This window comes from Schistocerca americana, chromosome 2, assembly GCF_021461395.2.
Source record: "Schistocerca americana isolate TAMUIC-IGC-003095 chromosome 2, iqSchAmer2.1, whole genome shotgun sequence".
Classification (NCBI taxonomy): Eukaryota; Metazoa; Arthropoda; class Insecta; order Orthoptera; family Acrididae; genus Schistocerca; species Schistocerca americana.
In genome coordinates, this window is record NC_060120.1 from 967,940,585 (window position 1) to 967,956,612 (window position 16,028).

The 16,028-nt window shown below is 39.8% G+C and overlaps 1 protein-coding gene and 1 non-coding gene across 2 annotated transcripts in view; one reads left to right on the plus strand and one right to left on the minus strand.

Annotated features, from left to right (window-relative positions):
• LOC124596226 (probable ATP-dependent RNA helicase DDX46) overlaps positions 1–16,028 on the plus strand; it is a 172,767-nt gene that overhangs the window by 67,392 nt on the left and 89,347 nt on the right. The window contains exon 8 of the mRNA XM_047135284.1: positions 4,776–4,961. Within this exon, the coding sequence (XP_046991240.1) occupies positions 4,776–4,961 (186 nt within the window). The remainder of the gene's footprint in view (positions 1–4,775; positions 4,962–16,028) is intronic.
• On the minus strand, positions 8,067–8,142 carry Trnal-caa. The gene has a single exon. It is a non-coding gene; the product is annotated as a tRNA-Leu (tRNA).

A 16,028-nucleotide genomic window follows, 5' to 3' on the forward strand; every position in this document is an offset into this window, starting at 1 on the left:
ACCACAGCATCATCTGCAAAAAGCCTCAGTGAACTTCCGATGTCATCCGCAGGGTCATTTATGTATATTGTGAATAGCAACGGTCCTATGACACTCCCCTACGGCACACCTGAAATCACTCTTACTTCGGAAGACTTCTCTCCATTGAGAATGACATGCTGCATTCTGTTATCTAGGAACTCTTCAATCCAATCACACAATTGGTCTGATAGTCCATATGCTCTTACTTTGTTCGTTAAATGACTGTGGGGAACTGTATCAAACGCCTTGCGGAAGTCAAGAAACACGACATCTACCTGTGAACCCGTGTCTATGGCTCTCTGAGTCTCGTGGACGAATAGCGCGAGGTGGGTTTCACACAACAGTCTTTTTCGAAACTCATGCTGATTCCTACAGAATAGATTTCTAGACTCCAGAAAAGTCATTATATTCGAACATAATATGTGTTCCAAAATTCTACAACTGATCGATGTTAGAGATATAGTTCTATAGTTCTTCACATCTGTTCGACGTCCCTTCTTGAAAATGGGGGATGACCTGTGCCCTTTTCCAATCCTTTGGAATGCTACGCTTTTCTAGAGACCTACGGTACACCGCTGCAAGAAGAGGGTCAAGTTCCTTCGCGTACTCTGTGTAAAATCGAACTGGTATCCCATCAGGTCCAGTGGCCTTTCCTCTTTTGAGTGATTTTAATTGTTTCTCTATCCCTCTGTCGTCTATTTTGATATCTACCATTTTGTCATCTGTGCGACAATCTAGAGAAGGAACTACAGTGCAGTCTTCCTCTGTGAAACAGCTTTGGAAAAAGACATTTAGTATTTCGGCCTTTAGTCTGTCATCCTCTGTTTCAGTACCATTTTGGTCACAGAGTGTCTGGACATTTAGTTTTACCCACCTACCGCTTTGACATAAGACCATAATTTCTTAGGATTTTCTGCCAAGTCAGTACATAGAACTTTACTTTCGAATTCATTGAACGCCTCTCGCATAGCCCTCCTCACACTACATTTTGCTTCGCGTAATTTTTGTTTGTCTGCAAGGCTTTGGCTATGATTATGTTTGCTGTGAAGTTCTCTTTGCTTCCGCAGCAGTTTGTTGTACCACGGTGGCTCTTTTCCATCTCTTACGATCTTGCTTGGCACATACTCATCTAAAGCATGTTGTACGATGGTTTTGAACTTTGTCCACTGATCCTCAACACTATCTGTACTTGAGACAAAACTTTTGTGTTGAACCGTCAGGTACTCTGTAATCTGCTTTTTGTCACTTTTGCTAAACAGAAAAATCTTCCTATCTTTTTTAATATTTCTATTTATGGCTGAAACCATCGATGCAGTAACCGCTTTATGATCGCTGATTCCCTGTTCTGCGTTAACTGTTTCAAATAGTTCGGGGCTGTTTGTCACCAGAAGGTTCTCTGTTTACCTGCTCAAGGTAGTTTTCAGATAAAGCACTTAAAAAAATTTCACTGGATTCTTTGTCCCTGCTACCCGTTATTAACGTTTGAGTCTCCCAGTCTATATCCGGCAAATTAAAATCTCCACCCAGAACTATAACATGGTGGGGAAATCTACTCGAAATACAGGGTGATTCAAAAAGAATACCACAACTTTAGGAATTTAAAACTCTGCAACGACAAAAGGCAGAGCTAAGCACTATCTGTCGGCGAATTAAGGGAGCTATAAAGTTTCATTTAGTTGTACATTTGTTCGCCATTTCAGCCAATAAAGTTTTTGGTCCCTTTTTCTTCGAAGGTGCTACTGTAACTGGACTACAGTATCTGGAGATGTTAGAGAATTGGCTGTTCCCTCAGCTCGAACAAGAAGCACAACAATTCATATTTCAGCAGGATGGAGCGCCACCACATTGGCACTTATCTGTCTGTAACTACCTGAACGTCAACTACCCGAGGCGATGGATCGGCTGCCAGGCAGCCCGTGACAGAGCACGTCATCACTTACCCCCTGCGATTTTTTCTTATGGGGGTATGTTAAGGATATGGTGTTTCGGCCACCTCTCCCAGCCACCATTGATGATTTGAAACGAGAAATAACAGCAGCTATCCAAACTGTTACGCCTGATATGCTACAGAGAGTGTGGAACGAGTTGGAGTATCGGGTTGATATTGCTCGTGTGTCTGGAGGGGGCCATATTGAACATCTCTGAACTTGTTTTTGAGTGAAAAAAAAACCTTTTTAAATACTCTTTGTAATTATGTATAACAGAAGGTTATATTATAGTTCTTTCATTAAATACACATTTTTAAAGTTGTGGTATTCTTTTTGAATCACCCTGTATTATCCAAATTATCCTTCAGGTGCTCAGCCACAACAGCAGCTGAGCCAGGGGTCCTATAGAGACATCCAGTTACCATGTCTGAGCCTGCTTTAACCGTGACCTTCACCCAAATTATTTCACATTTCGGATCTCCGTCAATTTCCTTCGATACTATTGCACATCTTATCACTATAAACATGCCTCCCCCTTCACTGTCCAGCCTGTCTCTGGTATACATTCCAATCTGAGTTTAGGATTTCATTACTGTTTACGTCTGGTTTCAGCCAACTTTCTGTCCCTGGTACTATATGGGCGTTGTGACCGTTTATTAATGAGAGCAGTTCTGGGACCTTTCTATAGATGCTCCTGCAGTTTACTATTAGCACATTAATATTGTTATTCCCTGTTGCATTTTGCCTACTCCTACCTTGCCGCGTCTCAGGAGGCGTCTTGTTGGGCCTAGGGAGGGAATTCTCTAACCTAAAAAAACCCACATGTGCACTCCACACGTACTCAGCTACCCTTGTAGCCGCTTCCGGTGTGTATTCCACACCTGACCTATTCAGGGGGACCCTACATTTCTCCACCCAATAGCGGAGGTCGAGAAATTTGCACCCCAGATCTCCGCAGAATCGTCTGAGCCTCTGGTTTAAGCCTTCCACTCGGCTCCAAACCAGAGGAATGTTGTTTACAATTTTGATGTAGTGTGGAATGACTACCACAAGGGTATCAGTTAGGATGAACGGTCGTAGGCAGAGAGTGTATACTGGCAACAAGCAATATTCTGTTGCAGAACTTGCCCTACAATGTGGCAGTCATGACCTCAGTGCCTGTTTTCCCACACATGCCAATTGGATTCTTCCCCCAGGCACTAGCTTCTCAGAACTCCGCGAGTGGGAACTGGTTATACAGCATGACCCTGGTTCTCACCATCCACCTGCGCTTAATTTATGTTCATTTCTTTGCTGTCAGCATTTCTTCTCAGTAACCATTCCTTCCTTCACTGCCTTTTTAACTCATGTGCGATGTTTTGGCAGTAATCTCTGTCTTGTGTATTACCATATCTTCCACCTTTCAGGTTTTCAAATCTCACCCCCTCTGTAGTCCCCAACAATCAGTCTTCCATCCTTATCCCATCCAGTAGGTCTCCCCTGACTTGGGTTCTGGGCAGTTTTTCTGAATCCTCCGCATTTCCTAATCCGCACCTGTCCTTTTCCTTCACCCCTCTTCCTCCCCCTTCAACCTACTGCAAGAAGAATGAGCCACTGGCTCAAAAAGCTTGCAAACTTCAGTACGTCTACATGTGTGTTCAACTGCTGTTGCTTGGTGGTGTATTTTTTATGTACCCAATTATGTTAAATTGAGGTAAAATGGTTTACTCTATCACTTATCCGGTCTTAACATTACAAAGATAGAAGTGAAGGCATGCGTACTTTAAAATGCTTACTATTTATGCAGTTTTGTAAATGGTCAGATGGGTATTAAGTGTACTATTTTATAGAAAAATCTGTTGACAAGTGATACAATCCACTGTAAAAACACTTGAAAGATTAATCGCATGTAGTGTAATCGAAAAACATCAATGCATTCTACATAATAGTTAATTATCATGAACATGATTAACAAGGGCCACCTTCATAGACAAATGGTTAGTGTTGCTGCCTTTATTGCTGAAGCTTTGGGTTCAATTCTTGGTATAACATCAGGTTTTTTCTGAGGTGGGGAGGTCTGTGAATACATGTTGCATGATCATGAATTGCTCATTATACTTCCTCGTAGGCAGCAGTCAAAACAGCCCTAAGGCCTAATCCTTAAAAGTGGTGTTTACTTTTACATTTTTATGATTAATGAGACAAATAGCTTGTTAGATAGGCAACCAACTAAGCAAACAACCTTCTGCCTTTTGCCTCAAAATTAAAACATTTTTGAAGTGCTTTTGTTTTGCTTTTTCTCTTTATTGTATTCCACTTAATTGTCAACACATAGTGTTCTAACTACTACAGTTATTATTATTATTTTATTATTATTATTATTATTATTATAACAATTGTGCCCCTTTAGGAGAGCGATTGAACTTGAATGCATAATTTCAACTCCGGACTTTTTCCTCTTTGCTTCCCAAAAACTCTTAATCCTCTCAGAATGCTCCTTCTTCCGTTCTTCTGTCCATGTTTTACCAGGCTGGTGAGATGTTCTTTCCTTGAACTTCACACTTGTGATTTTATTCCGGCATTCAGTGCGGTCTTTGAGATTCTTTTTTTTATTTATTTATTTTTTTTTTATTTTTATTTTTTTATGGTGTTGTTCTGCTGCAGATCCCTGTGGATTTCTTTCAGCCATTCTTTGCCGTATTTACTCTTTGTTATAATATTGAAAAGTTACCTTCCTGTTCTGGAGTCTTCCATCCTGTAGATATGTGTATAAAATTTGGCTCGGCGTTTCCTGATTATTATTATTATTATTATTATTATTATTATTATTATTATTATTATTTACAGTATTCTTCAGAAGAAGAGGAGGAAGACTTAAATGCTACTGCAGCTGGCATAGCCAACAAACAGAAGAAAGAACTTGCAAAAATAGATCATACTAATGTGGAATATACACCTTTTCGGAAAAACTTTTATGTCGAAGTGCCAGAGATCACCAGAATGACGCAAGAAGAAGTTGAAGCTTATAAAGAGGTAACACTGGCACATATACTAGCATTTACCATTTTATTTTCATCTAAGATTGCTTTCTGTACGTTTTAAAGTGAGTAATCGGTCAAAAGTCTAAAGGTCAGTTCTTAGTTTTTGGATGATATTTGTGGTTAAAATGTTGGACAGATGTGAATCTAGATTTTTAAAATTTTAGTGCAACCATAATGTGGTTTCTGTACATAACATTAAATAAGCAACTTCTTCAGATCTTTCATCATATAGATAAATGGTTCTCTTTTTAAAAAATGAGGATTTTGAAAATTTTAGAAAGTACAAAATGAAGTGAAGTCTTAATGAAAATTTTCTAAAATGCTAGAGTTTGAACTCTGTTACCACATGTTGACACTTACTGTGATTATAAAGAATAGCTCTTTGCAAAGAATAGCTCTTCGCATGTTGCTGTTAATCAGTGTAAATATGACACATAAAACGAAGGGAACATTATGTATTGTGTACCCTTGCAGAAAACATAATTTGTAAATAAAAAAGTTCTGTGATGAATTTGGCTGAACTAGTATCCAGGCCAACATTTTGATGTTGTTCTACACTTTTTTTTTTTTTTTTTGCAACTTCAACATCCATCACAAGAGATTGTGTGTGCCATTATATGCTCAATGAGATTTTCAGGAATGGTATTGTGTACTGTAGGAATGCAGTAAAAATCAGAAATCAAATCAGTCTCCTTGTTCATTTACCAGGATTATCACTGCACCACTTTTGTTGTTGCAGTTTCTCTCTCTCTCTCTCTCTCTCTCTCTCTATCTCTCTCTCTATCTTTCTCTTTTTTCCCCTGCAGAATTCCTTGGTTTTAGCTAAGTACATAAAGCTGAATACCACAGTCTTTGATAATATGTTGCCTACTGTAGCCCTTAAATGCCAGTTGTGATTTGGTGACAAACGTTGCTTGTAACAGTTGATTATGTTTCATGCCATGTGTTTGTGTATGTTTTTGCTTTTAAATTACACTTAGAGCCACTGCCTTTGTGTGAGGTTGGGAGTGAGACTGTACAACTGAACTTTGTTATTTATGGCATCCTCAGCTTCTAAAGGCTGTCACTGCAAGCACATTTGTCACTCCACTGCTGAACATTTCAAGTCAGCATACTATTTGATTTTTGAGTCCATCCATCTCAGAATCCACATGATTCTTCCGTAGCCTTCCTCTTCCTTTCTTTCCTAAAACCTTTCCTTTCAGTATTGATGAGCAAAAATTCATTGTGACATATCATATAGCTGATGAATTTTATTTTCCACTTTTTTTATGGCAGTGATCAATTTCCGTATTTAATCTATTTCTGCTCATTTGACCTTTTCTGTTTCCAACTTCTTTTCCACAGCCACATGTCCATTGCTTCCAGGCATTGCATATCCTACTTCATCAGGACCCATGTTTCACAGCCATATAACAAAAAACTCCAGACAACTGTTTTGATGAATTATTTCCTAGTTTTTTTGTCAGAGGTTGTTTCTTGTTACTGAAAGCCTATTTAGCAAGGACACTTCTTCTGATTTGCACAGTGCATCTATTTTCTTAAGTGACAATTTTACTAAGTATAGTCCGATGCACGAATGACAGCGGTGTGCACTAACGGTAGCGGTATGCACTAACGATAGCGGTTTGCGCATGTTGAGGCATTGCAGGAATTGCATTGTTTCCAATTCCAAGCTTCAGTTGTGGTACACATGTGCACTTGCTTTCTGCACGAAGAAAGCGTATATCCTGCATGTCTCTTACTTGCTTGTGCAGTTACCACCACAATCAGCAAAATGGAATCGAAATTCAGTAAACAACTCGCTATGATCACATTTAATGCTCACATTAGTTACGGCATTCACAGCAGAGCACTCAGATCACTACTGAATGCTCATTGGCTGTCGGAGAATAAGTGACGTAGGTGTGCAGAATAGGACTAAACTCCACCACCATCTTTTGTGACTCAAACTATAGCAGAACTGACTCAAAGTTGTATGGTGTCATCATCAATCTCAATGTTTTTTGGGTCTTTTCATTAGATTTCTTAACAACCATTAGTTATTTCACAATTGCAATTTAAGTGTTTGGACCATTTTCAAGTGGTACTGCAAAAGATTTTGCTTCAGCACATCAGATTTTAAAATGCTCCAACATGTATACACATTATCGTCAAAAATAAGCTCTTTCACTGCAGAAATACCATAACAGCAGACAAGTGCAAAGCTATGACGACTAAGGCCATTGATGCAAAGATACATTAATGCTAATGACCTTCATTCGCATAGCTTCGCACTTGTCTGAAGTTATGGTATTTCTACAGTGAAAGGCTTAATTTTGATGATGACATTAATACATGTCAGAGGAGTTTAAAGTCTGACATGTGGCGTGGCATGAGCTTTTGCATTACCTCTTGAAAATTTCAATTGTGATATAAATCATTTCTGCAGTCAGTGGCAAATATGATGTCCTTTAAAAAAATATACATGACTGTGAACCCTGAACATGAGAATTACTACTTTGGTTTTTGAAGTTTTCGGCTTCTGTTGTACTTCTTTTTGTCTTGGTGCTAAAACTTGCAGCATTTTATTTAATTCCTTTTCACAATCTGCAATATGCAATGCCATGTTATACTCTAACACAATGAATTTTTGCCGCATTGATTTTGATGCTTTTGCCTAAATTTGTATAGAGCCTCTACAATGAACATGTTGACTAAGTATGGGGCTAGTGTGCAACCTTATCTCACACCCCTTCTAATGGATGCAGTCTTTACATTTCCATGTCTTTGTGCTTTGGTTTTGAGTAGAATGAGTCTTCTGTTTCTCCAGTGCATTCCTATGTACTTCATGTTTTTAAAGAACTGCCTCCAGTTTTACATTATTGAAAGCGTTCTCCATGTCTATGGATACAATGTGTGTCTTCCTGTTACCACTCTGTCTTCTGTGTAGAATAATTCCTACTGCTAGGAGAGCTTCTCTAGCTGTCTTTCTGGATGAGAAACCAAACTGAACCTGAGATTTACAGTGTTCAGTTTTCTTTCTAATGCTGATCTTAATTACATTGAACAATGTGGTTGATGCATGTTACAGAAACTTCTTGGCAAATTAAAACTGTGTGTTGGCTGAGACTCGAACTCAGGACCTTTGCCTTTTGAGGGCAAGTGCTCTACCAACTGAGCTACCCAAGCACAACTCATGACCTGTCCTCAGAGCTTTGCTTGTGCCAGTACCTTGTCAGCTTCCAAAAATCACAGGAGTTCTCCTGCAAAAAATGAAGGACTAGCACTCCTGGAAGCCACAACCTGGAGGATATTTCCAGAATTAAATTATCACTCTGCAGCATAACATGCGCTTGGGTAGCTCAGTCGGTGGAGCAGTTTCTTGTGAAAGGCAAAGTCCTGACTTTGTTTTTCAGTCTGGCGCACAGTTATAACCTGCCAGGAAGTTTTACAGTGCAGAATGACAATTTCATCTTGGATCCCTTCAGAATTTCTGCTGATATATGGTGTTGTACTGTTGCTTTCTTGTCCTTCAGTTGCTGAGGTGCTGGATCAGATTCTTCTGCTGTGATCATCAGACCATTATTATTTTCTTTCAGCATCTGCTCAGGTTCTAGGTAGTCTGTGATTTACAAAACTCTCTCATCATAGTACAAGTCTAGCAAGATATTCCTTCCAGCATTCTGTGATATCTTCATTGTCAATATGTTGTCCATTATCATTTATCACAGTAGTTCTTGTTTAAGGTTTGTATTGCAGTGATTTTATCAAACTAACGCTTCGTCTGTTACTACTCCTACATCAGTCTCTATACGCCATGTAACTTCCTTTGCCCCATATTCTTTGGCCTGTTTACATTTTGTTACAATGACATTCTTTATTATTGTGTACTGCATATGGCTTTCTTCTGTATTGATCCTCTTATACTGGTTTAATTGCTATATGAGGTTGAGTATTTCTTCAGTAATCCAATATTGTCTTGGTTCTGGTTGCCTGTTTCCTAAAGTTCTTTTTGTTTCCTTGAGGATTCCTTGTTCCATGCCAGTCCATATAACTGTTCCCATGAATTCATTTCTGTTTTTGTTTGTTCATTTTGCATTTTTTTTTTCTTTACAATTCTTACTTTGTTCGTTCCTACTGTCTTTTTAAATTCCAAACTGCAATTTGCTTTCTCAAGTGCATGGTCACGGTCTATTTCAGAACTAGGGTGGCTTAATTTGATTTTATTTCCATACCTAGCTTTGACCAATGTGTAGACAGTATTGGTATCTTTGTATATCACTGGGATTTCTTGTGTACGGCTTCTTCTCATAGGACTGGCACAGTGCTTCGCACTCTGGACTCGCATTTGGGAGCTTGTCTGTTCAAATCTGTGCCCAGCCATCCAGGTGTACCTTTTCCATGATTTCCCTAAACCACGCCAGGTAAACGCTGGGAAGGTTCTTTTGAGAGGGGAGTGCTGATTTCCTTCCCCATCTGTGAAACAATCAGTTTGTGGTCTGCCTCTAATGACCTCATTGTCGGTTGGATATTAAATCCTGATTTTATTTTTTCTTCTCAAAGGCATTTTAAATGTGGCACTAGTCATTACCATAGCATACTGTTCACAAAGATCTACTTGCTATTCGCCTCAGCTGTTTCTCTTTCCTGGTCTGTTCCTATTCTGTCTGAGTTTGATGGTTGGGTTAAAGGCATCTCAATAGGTGGAAGTATTTTAACAACCTCTGATTTGCTGGTGGCACAGTGCTTGTAGCCAGCAGCAAAGATGCACTTGCTGAGCTACTAACAAAAGTAAAGGACATTAGTCTGTCACATTGATTAGACATCAGTCTCAGCAAGTACAAAATCATGATGATTGACAGAGGAGCACAGATTCAGCTCACAGCTTGATTAAAGGAACTGGAAGTTAAGTGTGTTCTTTCATCTATCTCGGTTCAACCACCTGTGACACAGGAAGCTGTGAAGATGAGATAAGAAGATGGATGATGCTAGGATGATTGGCTATGAAGAAGCAGCTCACAAAGATCTGGCAGAATAGGACGATAATGAACAGCAGTAAGGTCCACCTTATTGAAACACTCGTGTTTCCCGTCTTCTTTTGTAGTTGCAAAATATGGCCTTCGAAGCAAGAGATAAGCATTGTACTGATGCATTTGAACTTTTGTGCTGACATATGTTGTTGCACATAAAATAGACCAAAAGAAGAACAAATGTGTCCATTAATGAGCTACTGAATATTTCCTGGGGCCTTTCTTCTCATCTCTGACAAAACATTTTCCTTTTCTTTGGCCATATTGTGAGAAGATATGGAGAATGTAGAGAAAATAATCATGGAAGAAAGTATCGGCAGAAAGAGACTGAGGGGGAAAGCAGCTAGTAGGTGTATAGATCAAATAAAGGTCTTTGGACTACCTCTTCAGCTGGCTCTAAGAGAAGCTGGTAACTGTCTGGGATGGAGACACTTGCTCCATGGGATCATGACGCTCAGCAATAAAAATGGCAACTTGTGATGATGTGGTGATGACAGCATTGAAATTTCCCATAATAACCACATTGTCCTTGTCAGCTATTAATTTCATTACATCATCAATACACTTGCATGGTTCTGGAAGTTGTTCTCTTCACAGTTTAATGTTGGAAAGTACTCTTGTACAGTAGTCATGTCCATAGGTCTTCATTGATCTTCGCCACCAATATTATGTTATTTACATGACATGTGTTCTCAATCTTTTTTGCTCAGTTTCTTCTAGGAATCAACCCCATGCCATGTTGACCAGGCAGTATTCCTGCACTGTAGATTATCGTACAGGAATCACTAATGAAATCACCGCTTCCTTGGCACTGTATTTCACCCAGTCCCGAAATTTCAGTATCGTAAGCTGCCATTACCTCTTCTGCTGTTCCCACTCTTGTTCGTTTTTTGATGTTTCAAGTTGAGATTCCCCTCTTGCAGTATACTCAGCTTTGCAACTGTTTGTAAGAAGTGTAACTCATACTAGACTGATGCCAGAGAGGACTTGCAGCTCCACAAGTATGCAGTCTCGCATAATGATCCACTGAGAACTGAATTGACATGGTCCTGTGACAATTCCAGCAATAGCCTTTGTATTGGTCCATGCCATACAGGATATTTCAGAAGGAATAGTAAATATTTTAGGAGGTGGTAGTGTAGACTAATTCGAATAAAACATTCCATATTGTGTGTCTTGAGTTTGTTTGGTTACAGAGAGAGAGCTGGTTACAGAACTAAGTTTTCAGTAGCTATAGATTTATGTATCAGTTGTCATTTTTTGCTTTGAAGTCCAAGCCGTGAAGCTGTGTATGAGTTTACATAATTGAAGTTTTAAATTGTGACTGTTGTTTGTTGATCTATTCTATTGTACTGTTTAAGCATACTTAACATATTTACAAATGCTGAGTGTGCTGGTGTGTTATTCATCTACAAGTTTTGTAATGGAAATTCTGCTGCTGCTTGGACAGTGTGTTAACTGACAGGTACTGGATACAAGGGTGATTACTTATGTTTTCACTAAATTAGTGAGAATGGTGCAGTTGTATTTTGTCATTCACTAATACAAACGGATGAGTAATTCTCTTAGTACTGTTTATTGATGAAACCATCGCCAGTCATGATGGTATCAACAACACTCACAATTCACATTAGTGGTAAAAAAAAAAAAATTGTCTTTGTGTAGAGACATTTTCAGAAACACTTCTCTGTGAATGTTTTGTGTGCTGTGATAGACAATCAGTTGATTGGGCCCATCATGCAACCAAATTGTCGTAGCAGAATCCCATTATCTAGATTTTCTTGAAAACAAACTTGCAGTGTTTTTGGAAGACATTTTATTGGCAACAAGGATGAATACATTCTTCCAATGTGATTGGGCCCTTGCACATTCTAGTCATCAGGTGACACATCATCTAAATGTAATGTTCCTCACAGTAAGGATACGTCAACAAAAATAATCAATTTTTGAGAATATAAGTAATTGAATAAATAAAAAATCTACTCACCAAGTGACACCAGGAGAACACACATTAAAATGTGGTATTTTTCGCTAGCTTTCGGTGCCAGTGATTCCTTCTTCTGGCAGAGTGGTTGAAGGGGAAGGAAGAGGTGTAAAGAAAAGGATTGGTGTAGTTTAGAAAAAATGCTAGAGTTCAGGAAAGCCACCCAAAATAGCAGGTCAGGGGACAGTTATCAAATTGGATGAGAAGGAAAGACTGATTGTTGGGGACTGCAGCGGGTGAGATTTGAAAACCTCAGAGTTCAAAGGTGGAAGATGGGTAGTACACAAGGCAGAGATTACTGCTAAAATATCGTGCCCGAGTTAATAAGAGCAAAAGGCTAAGGGCATTGTATATGATGGGGGGGGGGGGGGGGGGCAGTGGGAAATAGACGGGTCAGAAAATAAAAGATGTGGAAAACTAAAAGTGAGTGAATAAAGGAATAGTCACTATGAAGAAATGCTGAGACCAAAGAAATTAATGTACATTAAGGCCAGACGGGTGGCGAGGACCAAGGACATGTTGTAGTGCCAGTTTCCACCTATGGAGTTCTGAGAAACTGGGTGTCTGGGGGCAAGAACCCAGATGGCATGTTTGGTGAAATAGACACTGAGGTCATGACTGTCATATGGTAGAGTGTACTCTGCAACAGGATATTGTGTGTTACCAATATACATACTCTGCCTATGGCCATTCATCCTAATTGAAAACTTATCATTAGTCATGCCTATGTAAAAGACTGAACAGTGTTCACCTATCAAACAGTGTGTACATGCTAGCTGGTATATGACAAGTATCATTTCAGAGGTGGTTGTTGTGATAGTATACATTTTGCCAGTTACAAGGCAGGTATAGGTGGTGGTAGGATATAGGGCAAGTCCTGCTGCGGGGACTGTCACAGGGGTAGAAGCCATGGGGTGAGGAGATGGGTGCAGAAGGAGTGTAGAGTCTGACATGGATATTGCAGAGATTGGGAGCATGACAAAAAGCTGTTATTGGTTGGTGGGCAAAGTCTTGGATAGAATGGACTTCATTTTAGGAATTCACAGCCTTGTTGAAGTAGCTGACTAACACATTCAAGACCAGGATAATACTGAGTGACAAGTGGTGTACTACTAAGCTGTTATTTGGAGGGGTCAGCAGTACCAAGATTGGATGTGATGGGCCGGGAAATCTGCTTTCGGACTAGAGTGGTGGTATAATTACACCCAGTGAAGGCTGAGGTGAGAATGGTGGTATATTGCTGTAAAGAGTCTGCATCTGAACAAATGCATTTGCCATGAATGCCAAGGCTGTATGGGAGGGAATGTGTGACATGGAAAAGATGGCAACTGTCAGCATACAAGTACTGTTGTTGGTTAGTAGATACAATGTGAACAGAAGTGTGTAGCTGAATTTTGGTGAGGATGAGGTCGACATCAAGTGAAGGGGCATGGGATTCAGGTTAGGACCTCACCATGAGTCCATATGGCAAAGACGTTGTCATTGTACCTAAACCAAAACGGGCTGAAGGCTTATGGATCCCAGGAAAGCCCGCTCCAAGTGACCCATGAAAAGGTTGACATAGGAAGGAGCCATCCTGGTTCCTGTGGCTGTACCCCTGATCTGTTTTTATGTCTGCCCCTCAAAGGAATAGTAGTTGTTGGTAAGTGTCAAGTTGATTGAGGAGAGGAGGAAGGGTGTAATAGGTTTGGAATCGGGTGGGCCCTGACTGAGGAAATGTTCAAAGCAGACAAACCGTGTACATGGGAGATGGTGTAGAGGGAGGTGGTATCAATCGTGACAAGCAAGATGTGTGGTGGGAGTGGGACAGGCACAGATTTCAGACGATGTAGGAAATGGTTGGTATCTTCAAAATAGAAGGAAAATCTTTGTACTATGGATTGCAGATGTTAATCAGCCAAGGCAGATATATGTTCGGTGAATGCTTTGAAGCCAACAGCTATGGGACAGCCAATGTGAATGGGTTTGTAGGAAGAAGGTAAAAGATGGGGGTGCACGCTTTGGGTGGGGTGAGAAGTTCTATGGATAGAGGTTGGTAGTCCTTGTGAGGTGCCTAGGGTCTTAAGGAAGGACTGCAGGTCAGTTTGAAACACCAGGATCTTGATGGAAGATCCTGTATGTAGAGGTGTCAGACAGCTGGCGTACATCTTCACGTACATACTCTCCTCAGTCAAGTCGCACAGCTGGGCAAGTGCAAGAGATTGCTGTATTTGAATTTGTAAAAGAGGCTGGTGTGGGGTGTGATTACATACAGAAACAGGTACTTTCAGGATAAAGCCTTTGGGAGCAACTCCAAGGGACAAGCAGGTTTATAGAAACAGAAAGTGAGACCTTAGTGTTGATAGTTCGAAAGCATGTTTTCAAAAGAAATGGATGTAATATCTGATGGGATTCATCATATCAAGAGAGGAGGGTTTGGAGTGTTGGAGATAGTAATAGTGGCAAAAAAGAGAAGCAGAGGGTTGAAAAAGATAGAAGAATGTAAGAAAAGCAAGATTGCGCAAAGTCATACAAAAATAATGATAACAGACAAGGGTTAACAAGACATAATGAATGGGTGAGAATTTTTCACCAGAAAAGTGACCTATATCATACAAAAAATGATTGGAAAAGAAAAAAAAGGTTGCTTGGGAAAGTCATGAAAACAGACAAAATTTTAAAAACTGGACAAACAGAAAGAGGAAGTCACTGGAGAAAATGTAATCTGATGTGTTTGGCAAATAAAGTAATGTAGGAGGTGACAGTAAAAGGCAGTCACAGCAGTTTGGTGACAAACAAACATACAGTGACATGAAAGAGTTACATATAAGTAAGTTAAATGGTGAATAGGAAAGTGTAGCTGCCAAATTTGCAAACAAATTGGCAAATGATAATCAGGAGAAGGCTCCACAGTGTTCTGAACCATAAACAAATTGTTGTATGCAAATTTGTAAATAACAGTGGACCCATCTAAATGCTCGGAAATCAGTACTAGAAAAGATGTAGGAGCAAGATGTTGGTTAACATAGATGGTACAGGTAAGTAAATTAGTGGATTAGTACAAAAGGTAGAAAACATACAATAGTTTGAACAAGATAGATGACAACAAAGACTGGCAAGAGGGTCACATAAGAAGGAATGATGATCACATGGGCTAATCAAACAAAAATAATCAAGTTTTGAAAATATAAGTAACTGAATAGGTAAAAAATCTACTCAACAAGAGGCAGCAGGAGAACCCACATATACAAGGTATTATAGTTTGCTAGCTTTTGGAGCCAGTTGAAGGGGAAGGGGAAGGAAGAGGGGTGAAGGAAAAGGACTGGTTATGTTTCGGAAAGAGGGTGGAGTTCTGAAAAGTCACCCAGAACCCTTGGTCAAGGAAGACTTACTGGACAGGATGAGAAGGAAAGACTGATTATTGGGGACTACAGCGGGCGAGATTTGAAAATCTGAGAGCTTAAAGGTGGAAGATATGGTAACATGCAAGACAGAGATTACTGCTGAAACACCATACATGAGTTAATAAGAGCAACAGCCTAAGTGTGTTGCATGTGATAGACATGGGAGAGGGACAGTGAAATATAGACAGGTCAGATAATGAAAAATGTAGAAAACTCAAGGTGAGTGAAGGAAGGAATAGTTACTATGAAGACTTGCTGAGACCGAAAAAATTAACATAAATTAAGGCCAGACAGGTGGTGAGAACCAAGGATATGTTGTAGCACCGTTTCCCATCGACAGAGTTCTGAGAAACTGGTGTCTAGGGAAAGAATCCAATTATGTAAGCACTGTTTGGCATTTTACATGTGCGTGACTACCAGCAAGTTATCATTTAGGATGAACGGGCATAGCAGAGTGTGTATACTGGCAACACACAATATCCTGTTGCAGCTCATGCTCTACAACATGACAGTCGAGACCTCAGTACCTGTTTCAGCACTCAGATGCCAGACACCAGTTTCTCAGAACTCCGCAGGTGGGAACTGGTGCTACAGGATGTTCTTGGTTCTTGCCACCTATCTGACCTTAATTTATGTTAATTTCTTTGGTCAGCATTTCTTCATAGTAACTATTCCTTTCT